We start from the raw sequence: 12,160 nt of genomic DNA, 5'->3' as shown, positions 1-12,160 counted from the left end.
TCCATTGACATCAGAGCAGCCTTCTCTAACGTTCGGACTTCAATACCTCTGCCTCACTTCACAATCGCGCGTAGCAGATTTTACTTGTACGCGTCTTATCCACATTACAATGATACTTAGGTGACGATATACCTGTTACGACCCTACATCTTTTCACGATGTCGGCGTCATCAACCCAGGCTCTGGACTACCTGGAGAGTCTGCCCGGCGTCGACCACAAGAAATTGTACCAGCTGCCGAGCACTGTCCTAGCTGTCTTTCGACGATTGCTGCCGCACTTAGGTTGGTAAAGGCTTCATGGTGCTCTTATCACTTGCTAATGCGCTGTTTGTAGCAAAGACTATTGTCGCCGCTATGCTGTACATGCCAGGTCCGCTCGCCGCTACAGATCTTGATGCTTGGATACGTCCGGACGCCAAGGCGTAAGTGATATCAGCTACCACTACAGGCCACGACTGACAAAAAGTAAAGGGAAAAGGAACAGGCTGTCACTCTCCTCCAGGGGCTACACATCCTGTCCATCGACCAAGAAATCCCCTCCAAACCTGTCTACCGCCTCTCCCCGATCTTCGCAAAATCGCTGCGGCAAGCGTTAACAGGCGGCGGAAACCACAGGTCATTCGGCATACCGTGCAACACGCCTGAGACAGAGAAAAAGGATATAACATTCCTCGATGATTATGCTCGCCAGCAGTGGGAAGCAATCCTCTACTACATGGTCGCCAGCACCGGCGCAGGTCTTCGCTCAGCCGCAGAAATCAGCACCGGCACGAAAATTCTTCTCAGCACCGGCAACTTTGTAACAAATAAGAACAGTCGCGTCTCAATAACCCAGGTCGGCTTTACCTTCTTACTTCAAGAAGTCAATGCACAGATTTGGTCTTTACTTGTCGTATATTTGAACAACGCTAAATCGCTACAAATGGAACACGTCGATATCATTTCTTTTCTCTTCATGCTGGGCTCTCTCGAACTCGGGCAAGACTACTCTGCAGAGAACCTGACGCCCACTCAAAAACATATGCTGGACGATCTCAACGACTTCGGCATCGTATACCGGCCGTCGCCCTCCTCCCCAGTCTTCTACCCAACTCGACTTGCCACAACCCTCACATCGGACGGCTCCGCCCTTTCCAACACGTCCCTATCCTCCACCCCGACCAGCGCCCCAGCCGCCGGCAAAGGCTACATCATAATCGAAACCAACTACCGTCTCTACGCCTACACCTCCTCGGTCCTCCAAATCGCCGTGCTCAATCTCTTCACCAAACTCAAAACCCGTTACCCTAACCTCGTCGCCGGCCAACTCACGAAATCATCCGTGCAACGAGCTATCGGGTATGGCATCACGTCCGATCAGATCATCAGCTATCTGGCCACGCACGCGCACCCACAGATGGCGAAGAGCAATCCAGTCCTGCCTCCTACAGTCGTTGATCAGATCCGCCTATGGCAAATCGAGGGGGATCGGATGAAGGCCACTCATGGATACTTGCTCAAGGAGTTTGGGAGCAAGGACGAGTATGCGGACGCGGTGGCGTACGCCGGAAATCTCGGTGTCTTGGTATGGAAGAACGATGTCAAGAGGGTGTTTTTTGTGAATCGCATTGAACAGATGAAGACGTACATGACCAATAAAGCTGCTGCTGTCAAGAAAGGAAAGGATTGAAGTGGAGATGGCATGTTCACAGCCAAGGAGCAGGAAAATGATGGAGATGATGACAAAAGTTTAGAACTCGCGGGTATGGGACGTGCAGAGACGGCGTTTTTTACGTGGGCATTTACACGGCGTTATGTGAGCTTCCTGTCTGGCTAACACCCCGACCAGCTGCTCTTTTGTAGCATCTTGAAACCAACCACCTCAGACATACAAAAGTAGAATGTCTTATCGATCCTCTTGACACATACTTTTTGTTCGCGCAAGGCCGCGCACATTCGACTCGCCAAATAATGCAGAACATTGGCAATTGAACTCCCCCGCCCCGGTACGCCATACATCTGTCTTCCCTTCCGTATCTCCACCGTCATACCACGCCATGCAATACCACTCTTACTACTCGGCCCGTAGCTGCAATAAGCTTTCCTGCTCGCACATTACGCCGGCTGTCCCTTACTTCCATTCCTACCGAACAAATGCCTAAGTCCAATCCTTACACTCGGCGTACGGCCACCTCCACCAACACTGCCAAACGAACCGAAAGATCCTCGATCAGCGTCCCTGATGGGCGTTCTTTTCGGTTCCCGGGGCAACTCCTGCATAACCCAGGTCATGTTCTGCTGCGTGGTGGCGTAGCGATGCATGTAGCGCTGCATTTCCAAGATTAATCTTTGGCCTCAACTCAAATCATAAAAAGAAGAGAACTGGGTAGCTGATTATGTACATACCCGTAGGCTAGAAGTTGCTTCTTCGGTCTTACACAGCCCCTTGAGCTCGCGGAAGGCTTTGCGGAGACGTGCGTCGTCGTCACGGGCGGCGTGGCGGTGGGAATACATTGTGCCTTCGTCGCGGAGACGATTGTCTATGGTACACAGGCGGCCGCACCAGTATCCGTTGTCCTCTGATTTATGTACCTGAGATGGGAAATATGGTCAGATTTGACGAGCAGTAGGAAAAAGGGCATAGATGTTAAGGGCTTAGTAGAGAGAGAGTGAAAGAACAAGCGCGCCGTAAGAATGGGATAGGAGGATTCGTGGTTGTCTAGACGGAAGTAAAAATAAGACCACTCACCTCTCGAGGAATATTTTCCACGTCGAGATCCTCCGCTCCAGCAAGACAGTTTCTGGGTCTCGAGTCGGAACGCCGTCGCGCAGTAATGCTCGCCATGCTTCCTATACTGTCGCGGGAGCTCTTGAAGAAATTATTGATACCGCTAAAAGTATGGCTGCGTGGTAGTTCGGGCTTGGAAACATTGGTAAGGGTAGGTTGGGCTATCATATCATGGACCGAAGCATGCCTCATCATGCCAGAAGGTACTTGCAGCTTCTTGGCCGTCACGGGGACCAATGCTAGGTCGTTCTTTGTATCAATTGTAATCGCCCGTGGGGTTCTCAATTGCGGTACGGTAAGAGAGTTGTGCTTTCTACCTTTATCTCTGCCGTTCTGCTGCGGGATGAGGTGGTACTTTGCTTTCGGTGTTTGCTCGTTTGATGGCGGTGATTTGACGTGGCGCGACCCATTGGCATGCATGGTCTTGTCCTTCTCTTCAGAATTTCTACTAAGCTTTTCTTTATCTTTTGCTTTGTCTTTCTTGTCATCTTCGGTGCCTCCCGACATGTCTGACGATTCCTTGATCTGACCAAGCGTATCCACCTTGTCTCTCTTGAGGTACGAGGAGGTTCGTCTCATGCTACCGCCACCTCCTCTCAATGACGTGCCAGATGGCTGTTCCCTTCGCGAGCTCTCAGGTCTCGGAGTTATGAAACGAGAAGGCATCGCCATGGATGGGAACATGGGCTGTGTCAGAGATCGGGTCAAGTCTGGGGGATTGGCAATACTGGCGAGAGCTTTGCCAGCTGCGGCCAACTTGGCACTGCGCTGGTCGATTGCATTTTGGCCTGGTGTTGGAATCCTGCTTTGTGGGAGAGGTGCGTTGGCTGAGCGGAGCGAAGAGCTCAAGGACGTGCCTGAGACAGGACGCGATCTTGCAAGCACGGGGAGGTTGCTCGTCGTAGCACTCCTCGGCAGCGTATTCTGGTGCTTTTTGGGTGAAGAAATCATGGCTTCGGCATCGTGGATCTTTGCTTTGACGGGCGACTGGCGGATCACGATCGCGGTCGAAGAGGCACACTGATTGGGGTTCGACGATTGGGAGGATGGAGGGAGAAGAAGCTGTGGGTCGCGTCGACGGGCGCGTGAAGTGATGGCGGACAGAGGCGTGGTTAAGTTAGCAATGGAGGTGAAACGCTTTATTCGGCTCTGTAGTGGCTCCGTATCTTGTTGTTGTTGCTGTTGTTGTTGTTTGGGGAGATTGGGCTCGGACAAAGACTGCGGCAGACGTTTCATGTTGAACATGTGCGCTGTTGTTCCTTTGTTCGACTGGAGGTTTTCTTGCTTCGGTGTTGCGACCTTCTCCCACTTGGCTCTGATTGCGTCGAACCTCTTCTTCGATGGACTGGTGTCGGCCTCCATGGCGATCATGCCATCTGATGGCACCGGGACATCATCCTCAGACTCAAATGAATACTTGCAATATCGTTGAGGGAGTCGTCGACAGAGGAATATGTTTGGGGGCAAGAACACACGTTCGCCAGTCACCATCACCCTCATACTCTATGTAGATGCCCCCAGTTCGCAGCTTCCACTTACCGGACTTTCGATATAGCTCAAAGCTCATGAGCATCATAACACTCCGACATCTGTATCTCGTAGATATCTCATGGATCAATGCTTAAGATCCTATACAACACGCTACAACAACCATTAGTAGTCATGCATCTCCCCTGCGACGGAGTAACAAAGCAAGACTGCCATATTGTTGTACAAGTTCCGTATCTGCACAATGCTATTGGACTAGCTCTTAAAGTGCAATATCGATACTCACGCACTGTTTGTCATTATATTCTCTACATTGCATTGTTACTTCAGACGGCTCACAACCATCACGATATGACCATCAGAGAGCCATGGATCCAATTATTTTGTTTGAGATATGGTTGATCATTACCGTAACGTCTGTTCCCAATCCTTTTCAAGATGATATCTTTCTATCGCACCGCCTTCTTCACGCAACTACCTTGTACTTTGTGCTAATTCCACGATACTGCTCCCGATTCAACGCCACCACAACACCATGCTTTGCCCGCGTCGGGAATCCATCCAACCCTAGCCCTTCCCACGCCGCCATGTCATCCAGGGTTCTTGCTTGCCCTGGGATGTAGCTGTCCAAAGTACTCTCATCAATCCAAAGATGAAATAAACCCGGATCAACATTATCTCTGAAGATCAGCGGCCCCTCATTGTTCGAATACTGTCTCGCAAACTCGATCCGTTCCGAATCCGGTGCTCCACCCACATTCGTCCACGTCCCTCGGATCCCGTCCTCGCTCCGCTGTTGAAACACCATGTAGTCGACCTCGGACTTCACCCAGCGATACCACACATCCGGGCCTTGCTCTGGTACGTGGAGAAACGTGGCGTCGATAACGGGATAACCTGGTGCAAAATACTCTGTTGGCGCGGAGAAGGTCCGGAAGTCGGTTGTTGTGACGTACTGCAGGATGTTGGGCGGTTGTGCGCCAGTTCGATCCGGGTCAGACGCGGACCAGTAGCGGGCAGCGAAGACGATGATGTAGGCCTGGAGTTGAGAGTCCCAGTTTGCTTCGGGTGCCCAGACGTTTCCGGCGGATGCGTCGACAAGGGGCGGAGTGAGGCGTGCGGAGGACCAGTTGATGAGATCACTATCACAGCGTTAGGAGGGCCGGGCTTTGCAAGCCGGAGAATGGGAAGGAACAGGCTTACGGGGACTCCCAGACGACAATGGACAAACTGCCAAAGCGGCTGGCGTAGTTGTAGTCGTAATTAAGGGCCTCGGCGTTTAGGTCCGTGGCAATGAGGTAGTGCTTGCATCCATCAGGAGATGTGACGATATGACTGTCGCGTACGCCTTTAGTGCCAACGTCGCTACGCAGGATGGCGGAGGTGTTAGAGGTTCCATCATAGGAGAGCGTCTTCCAGCCGGTCTGGGCATTGTTGCCGTCTGAGAGGAGCATGTGGATTGCTTCATCATCAGGGGGAAAGTGGGTGAAGAGGTAGCCGACCTTGTCATTCCGGTGTTCGAGGTTAGAAGGAAGAGCGATGGCGAAGTTGAGTGTGGCGGCTGCGAGAAGACATGTGGAGAGATGCATTGCGGTGGAATTTGTGAGTAAAGAAAGGAAGAACGGTTCAGTGACTCCTATGTGAGGTTATAGGCATAGGTATGACGATCATATATACGCAGAAAACGATGTCTCTCCACTTCCATATGCCGCGCTCGGTAGTGAGAGCAGATCAGGTACCAAAGTCTCGCGAAGGCCTCCAGGTATCTCTTGTCAAAATTGGGAAAATCTTACACGATCCTTGCTTATAGGACGAATTCTCTTCCCAATCTCGTGCTCCCAAGTCAGAAAGGAGTGAGGTATAACAATCGAACTGCCAAGACGGCTGCAAGTGTATGGTTCGCCCGAGCACTATATGGATAAAACTTACCATCAGGCGACATCGTTCACATGACGTGAGCCCAGGATTATGACATACCCTCCCAGATGTTACGCTAAGAATCAGATGCAGGCCCGTTGCGAACTTAAACAGGACCCCAGGTGAAGGCGATGCGCCATTACTAGATCCGGAACTTGATAGGCCGAAATCCGGGGAAGCGTTCGGGACGATTGGTCTAGTAATAGTGAGGTTCCGGTGGGTTTGCAAAGGATTGATTGCCGTGCACACCAAGCAGGGATGTTGTTCACGGGAGCTTGGAGGCATGATCCGTTATTAGGACCACGCGACTTGAAGATGCTGTTCGCAACTTAGCCGGTATTGTCTATACTCAAGGATGGATCGACATTGCATCCGGCGGGCTGCCAAGAAAGAGCAACAAGCCCTTTTAGCATTTTGCGGGGTAGGAAATTCACCCAACTACTTCAATTAGGGCTTGATACAAGCAAGGAAAACAAAAGAATATCATGAGAGGCCCACCCCTGTGTCATTCATTATTCGTAATGTGGAGTCTCCATCATCTCCAAGATCTTGGTGTGCTCGGCATATTGCACAAACTGATGAAACTTTGGTATCATGAACATTGGAATCATCTTCTGACTTCGCTTTACTTACTGTATCCCGATTGAAGATGATCATTCCCTAATAACCGAAAATTTCATGCCAAGATCACTTAGTCCAATGTCTAGTTTTCTCGTGACAGTAAGCATATGAGAAGCTCGAGAGAAGGCATATTGGAAGACCACAACAAGTAAATCTCAATTTCTCTCTTGTAAGATATGAGACTTCTTACTTTACTCTCGGCGATATGCCTATCCGCCATCTCCCTCGTCTTCGCAGCAAACTACTCTGATCCCCTGAAACCTGACTTAGGGAGTGATCCACACATAGTCGTCTTCGATGGCTACTATTATCTGACCACGACCACATATAGCAACGTCCAGATTACACGGGCTACCACTCTCGAGGGACTCAAGGATGGCGAGACACGCACCGTCTTCACCCCCGACGACCCGTCGCGCAGCTGCGAGTTATGGGCGCCAGAGCTGCACTATATCCACGGCCGGTAATATTTCGCCTCTTGCACAGACAGACGTTCAAGTCGTACTAATGTGTCATCTAGATGGTATCTCTACTTTAGCGCTGGCTTCTGCACTACATGCTGTGACACACAGCGCCCGCACGTACTCATTGGCGGTGCCACCCCGTTCGACACATATACATATCTGTCGACGCTGACCTCGGAGTTTGGCATCGACGGTACGGTCCTTCGTTTCCCAGATCAGCTCTATTTCGTATGGTCATGTATTACATCCGACCTCCAAGGCCTCTGTATTGCAGAATTGCTCGAGCCTGGTACGCTGGGTGAGACGCATGAGCTGTCGTTACCAGAAGCAGATTGGGAGACTGTTGGGTTCGGCGTGAATGAGGGTCCAGCTGCTATGTACCACAAGGGCAAGACGTTTCTGAGCTTCTCCGCGAGCTACTGTGGGACAAGCAGTTACCAGCTGGGCGTATTGACTTATGTTGGCGGGGATCCGCTTAAGAAGGCGAGCTGGACAAAGACTGGGCCATTCTTGCAAAGTGCGAATGGGAATTTTGGGCCGGGTCATAATGGGTAAGCTATACTTTTTTCTAGGCTTTTGAGGATCTGAGAACATATGCTGATAATGATTCATAGCTTCTTCCAGAGTCCAGACGGAACTCAGATATGGAATGTATATCATGCCACGGCGAATAGCAATGGCGCATGCGACCGGTCGCGATACACGATGGCGAAGATTGTTAAGTGGGATAGGAATGGGCAACCAATATTTGGGAGTCCTGAACCACTCGGGACTGTCATGCAGGGCCCTTCCGGGGAGCCAACATAGCTATTTTGTATCTATGAAGAGGACTTGGACACTCGTCAGTCTGGGATGGGACTGTTGAAAAGAGTACACCAACATGATGATCAGCCTACTATACGTTATGACTCTCATGTCAAGGAGGGTATCACTCCTTCATATATCCGTTCGCCTCTTATGTGAGTATATTTTCGGTTTGTGACGCCATCCGAAGTTGTTGATGTTGATGTGTGCCGACTCGTAAATCATTCACTTCCGGAGCTTAGTCCCCACTTGTGGAGCTAAAAATCTGTGGCCAATCACAAGCAGAAATTGAACAAGCTCGCCGAGCATCAGCCGTATTCGCATTTCTAGACTCTAATATTGATGATCGCGTCAGCTCTCAGCCAAGGACCAGAGGCCTCTCAATATGGGTATACCTGGCTTTCTATCCAAGGTACAGCCCTATGCGACGTCTCTACAATTCGAAATTACGAATGACGACAAGCCAAAACAACTCATCATTGATGGACCTGCATTGGCGCATTTCATCTTCTCCCAAGAGATTTTAGCGAGTGGGGCGACAAACACATTCGCCTCTACACTCACTTACCATGCGATCGGGGAAGCTACTGTAGATTGGCTGTCGAAGTTGGAAGCTTACAATGGGCAGGTGTATGTTGACGTCAAAATAGAGTAGACTCCATTATTTGAATGCTTTGACATTTCGGCCCTAATCCAGTCTCTCTATACTGACAATTGTTAGTAAGGCAATCTATTTTGATGGCGGTCTACCAATATCGAAGCGTAAAGAACGTCTCGATCGACTTACAAGCAGCTTGAATCGCCTGATATCCTTCAAGGCAAAGCAGAACATCCATACGCGCGCATGGGCTCTCGGCACTTTCCCACCCCTACCATTCTTGGTGCCGGCGGTGATAGAGGCGTTGCTGCTGAGCAAATATCAGAACATGGTGTCACTTGTTGATGGCGAAGCTGATGATCATTGTGCAACGCTGGCGCACTCTACTGGTGGGATAGTCATTACGTCAGACTCAGATCTCATTATTCACGATATTGGCGACGGAACTGTAGTTTTTCTGAATGACCTTGGAGTGCACATGCCGACAGATGAGTCTGGAGCGATGTTCAGTGTCCCATGCTTCATACCTCGAGGCATTACACGTGAACTTGGTGTTACCGCAATGACTCAGGTTGCATTTCAGTTTACCCTGGACAGCCACAAATCGCTCAGGCAATGTGCGTCCGCCGCTCTATCCCAAGATTCAGTTGGAGACGACATAGACAGGTTTGCGCAACCATACTTGCATAATTGCCATGAGACTTCGTTCAGCAGAACCTTTATGACGAGGCACCTCACAGAGAACATCATGGTTGATCCCAGAGTCTCGGAGTATTTACTGCATGCCGGAGTATTTTCTTCTGATCGACTGGCCTTCTCGGAGATCAACTCCTTGCAGTCGGACTGCAGGATATACATGCCTGTGCTACTTGATGACCCTGATAAGCATTCGCCTTGGGACTCTGGTCGATACTTCCGGCAGCTTGGATACGCTATTGCTCGACTCAATGGAACGCCTGGTGGTACTCGTGAGTTCTCGAGAATTGGCCACCAGATAGGTGGCACTTATATCGATTCGCTTTCCCAGCCAGAGATTATCGAGCATTGCCAGACTTTCATCGAAAATGCCACGCATATAGCACACCTGTTTCCAGGCCACAAACAAAACGATCGATGGCGTCTAATGTGCATGAGATATGTTTGCATTACCCGGATCTCTCGAGGTAGAAGACTCCCTTCCAAACGAAACATGGTGGATTTGTTTAGAGGTGCTACACATGGAATCGATTGGGAATATATCCAGACTTCTGCCGAATATCAAGCCGTACTTTACTCGCTCAGGATCTTATTTCAGTGCTTAGCAGTACATAATTCCATGCCTTCAGATGATCAAGTCACGGAGAAATGTAAAACTACGATTAGAGATCTCGTCCATCGTATGCAACCGCCGTTGAAATTGGCAGAGTTCCTTGCTCACTCAGAGCAGTCTGAAGACGACAGCATGTGGGAAAGAGCTGTGACTGTATTACTGAACGATCTGGCAAGCATCTCTCCTCCCACAAAAAATTCACAAAAGGCAAGGAAGGGGACGAAACAAGGCAAAAGAAAACGAGGGATATAGTATGACGCACTGATATCACCCGGTGCTTGCATCGAACTATGCAATCATCTGCCTGGTCTATCGGATCGTGACCTATCAACACTTAAACGACCAGGTCCAAAAAATCATCTTATCGTCAAACTGTAAATTCCTGCGGGAGCTGAGCCTAGTATACATATCTCCAACCCCGTTCATTACCCGTATGCTCCGACCACCCTTCCGCCTCATCGAGCTTTTTGTTGAGGACTTTCGCCCGCCAAGTTACCAACAGACATATTATGACGGCGAAAAGACAGCCAAAAAGGATCAATCCACCCCCTAGGCGATAAAACGGCTCTTGGGATGTCGGGAAAAATTGTGGGCCTTTGCGCTGTCAGATGAACGCTCCCATCGAAGCTCAGAATACTTACTGAACCAGTGCGAGACTTGCGAAATAGCATTTGCAATGGCGATCAGTGCAGCTTTCTTCTTACGTGGATGGGGCACCACTGTAGTCTCCCATGAGAGCTGCAGATTGAGTCCGCTATACGTGCCGGTTATAAGCAGGATCAACCCGAAGTAACGTGCGCCAACGTTGAGGGTTGCGATCAACAGTGAAGCACCCAAGGCACTGAAGATTATCGGGACGATGATGTGAAAGCAAGACTCTTGGAAATAACCTGACGAGTAGGCAAGTCCGCATGATATAGCATACGCGATTGCATAGGGAGGTGCTTGGACGAGGTACGTGGTTAGCGTGTCGAAGCCGAACGTCTCCATGATCTATGCTTCTGTAAGTGCTCTGAATCTGGATGGCCTGGTACGAAGAGGCTTACCGATGGCAAGAAGTCCTTGAAGCTCTGCGCCGTAACCAAGGCAAAATGCATTCCACAAAACAACCATGTGAAAGGGTCTTTGGCCGCCTCCTTTATGCCATCCCACGTTCCACCCAAGGCTTCTTCGACGCCTCCATTCGATACCAGAACTCTATACTGAGCCATCTCACGCTCCTCTTCTGTGAGAAACCTCGTATCGTGTGGCCAACTTGGGAGAAGGAAGAAAGCTGCCACAGCTATCGCAATTGATGCTGCACCTTCTATGATGAAAAACCACTGCCAGCTGTGCAGACCATGGACGCCTTCCATGTTTGTCAAGATACCAGCGGCAAGGAAGCCAGACAGTATGTTAGAGACGGTGTTGCCGGCATGCCACACTGCCATCCGAGTGGGACTCTCACGCTTGTTATACCACGACGACGTCACTACTCTCAATCAGCACCACATCCACCACTTCCTTCCTCGTTGCGTACTCACTCAGCGTGATACCAGGGAAGAACGGCGCCTCACAGAGCCCGATGACGAATCGACAGAGCACGAAGCCAGTTCCACTAGCACCGTGTCAACGCTGCAAAGTCTCCCCTCTGCGAACACACTCAGAAAACCCACTTCGTCATCGCCGGCATGCATATCGTCGCAGCACTCCACGCGAGCATCACCCCCGGCAAGAACAGATTCGGCTTCATCTTCGTCATCCATATCACCCCTGGAAGCTGCCCGATCAAATACCCCACATAGAATGTCGAAATCCCGGCGTTCCAGATCGTGTCGGACATGTGCAAGTCGTCTTGCAGGCCTGCGAGACGAGCATTGGAGACATTGATGCGGTCGAGATAGCTGAAACGAGTCAATTCATGTTTCGCATATTACTGCCTTGACGAGGCGAGATGAAACTACCTCATTAGGAACATCAGTGTGATGATGGGCATCATCCGCCAATCCAGGATCTTGACTATTCTCTTGTCCAGAGCTTGCATCTGGTCGTCCGAGAGGTCGCGCAGCAGGGCAAATTGCGACTGGATCTGCACCGGCGTGCGAGTCTCTGAGCCGGTGTACTCTTGGTGAACATGAGACTGTTTTTCGATTTCGGCTGCCATTTTGGGAAATGAATGCCACTTCTGACGGGTTGCGGTCACCAATACAGAC

At 50.3% G+C, this 12,160-nt stretch overlaps 6 protein-coding genes across 6 annotated transcripts; 3 read left to right on the top strand and 3 right to left on the bottom strand.

Annotated features, from left to right (window-relative positions):
* Positions 1 to 158: 158 nt before the first annotated feature.
* EJ05DRAFT_435423 (putative TFIIH and nucleotide excision repair factor 3 complexes subunit) lies at positions 159 to 1,669 on the top strand (the record flags this gene model as incomplete). The annotated part of the gene is made up of 3 exons (XM_033741699.1): positions 159 to 282; positions 335 to 422; positions 472 to 1,669. 3 exons carry the CDS (start codon positions 159 to 161, stop codon positions 1,667 to 1,669), a joined length of 1,410 nt encoding a protein of 469 aa, XP_033603574.1.
* A 425-nt stretch (positions 1,670 to 2,094) lies between these two features.
* Positions 2,095 to 4,267, bottom strand: EJ05DRAFT_497681 (uncharacterized protein; the record flags this gene model as incomplete). The annotated part of the gene is made up of 3 exons (XM_033746571.1): positions 2,095 to 2,307; positions 2,386 to 2,571; positions 2,729 to 4,267. 3 exons carry the CDS (start codon positions 4,265 to 4,267, stop codon positions 2,095 to 2,097), a joined length of 1,938 nt encoding a protein of 645 aa, XP_033603573.1.
* Positions 4,268 to 4,626: 359 nt separating this feature from the next.
* EJ05DRAFT_535959 (uncharacterized protein) lies at positions 4,627 to 6,025 on the bottom strand. The gene is made up of 2 exons (XM_033749282.1): positions 5,459 to 6,025; positions 4,627 to 5,397 (listed from the first exon to the last, which is right to left on the bottom strand). The coding sequence occupies exons 1-2, from the start codon at positions 5,842 to 5,844 to the stop codon at positions 4,722 to 4,724; spliced, it is 1,062 nt and encodes a 353-aa protein (XP_033603572.1). The 5' UTR covers positions 5,845 to 6,025; the 3' UTR covers positions 4,627 to 4,721.
* Positions 6,026 to 6,969: 944 nt separating this feature from the next.
* EJ05DRAFT_497679 (arabinofuranosidase) lies at positions 6,970 to 8,064 on the top strand (the record flags this gene model as incomplete). Its single annotated transcript, XM_033746570.1, has 3 exons — positions 6,970 to 7,256; positions 7,314 to 7,808; positions 7,872 to 8,064. 3 exons carry the CDS (start codon positions 6,970 to 6,972, stop codon positions 8,062 to 8,064), a joined length of 975 nt encoding a protein of 324 aa, XP_033603571.1.
* A 382-nt stretch (positions 8,065 to 8,446) lies between these two features.
* On the top strand, positions 8,447 to 10,220 carry EJ05DRAFT_497678 (uncharacterized protein; the record flags this gene model as incomplete). The annotated part of the gene is made up of 2 exons (XM_033746569.1): positions 8,447 to 8,691; positions 8,783 to 10,220. 2 exons carry the CDS (start codon positions 8,447 to 8,449, stop codon positions 10,218 to 10,220), a joined length of 1,683 nt encoding a protein of 560 aa, XP_033603570.1.
* Positions 10,221 to 10,365: 145 nt separating this feature from the next.
* EJ05DRAFT_435296 (MFS general substrate transporter) lies at positions 10,366 to 12,111 on the bottom strand (the record flags this gene model as incomplete). Its single annotated transcript, XM_033741692.1, has 6 exons — positions 10,366 to 10,562; positions 10,610 to 10,961; positions 11,003 to 11,439; positions 11,492 to 11,565; positions 11,624 to 11,851; positions 11,912 to 12,111. 6 exons carry the CDS (start codon positions 12,109 to 12,111, stop codon positions 10,366 to 10,368), a joined length of 1,488 nt encoding a protein of 495 aa, XP_033603569.1.
* Positions 12,112 to 12,160: the final 49 nt, after the last annotated feature.

Source organism: Pseudovirgaria hyperparasitica (genome assembly GCF_010093815.1).
Source record: "Pseudovirgaria hyperparasitica strain CBS 121739 unplaced genomic scaffold EJ05scaffold_3, whole genome shotgun sequence".
In the NCBI taxonomy this organism is placed as follows: Eukaryota; Fungi; Ascomycota; class Dothideomycetes; order Acrospermales; family Acrospermaceae; genus Pseudovirgaria; species Pseudovirgaria hyperparasitica.
This window is presented reverse-complemented; position numbering and strand designations above follow the sequence as displayed.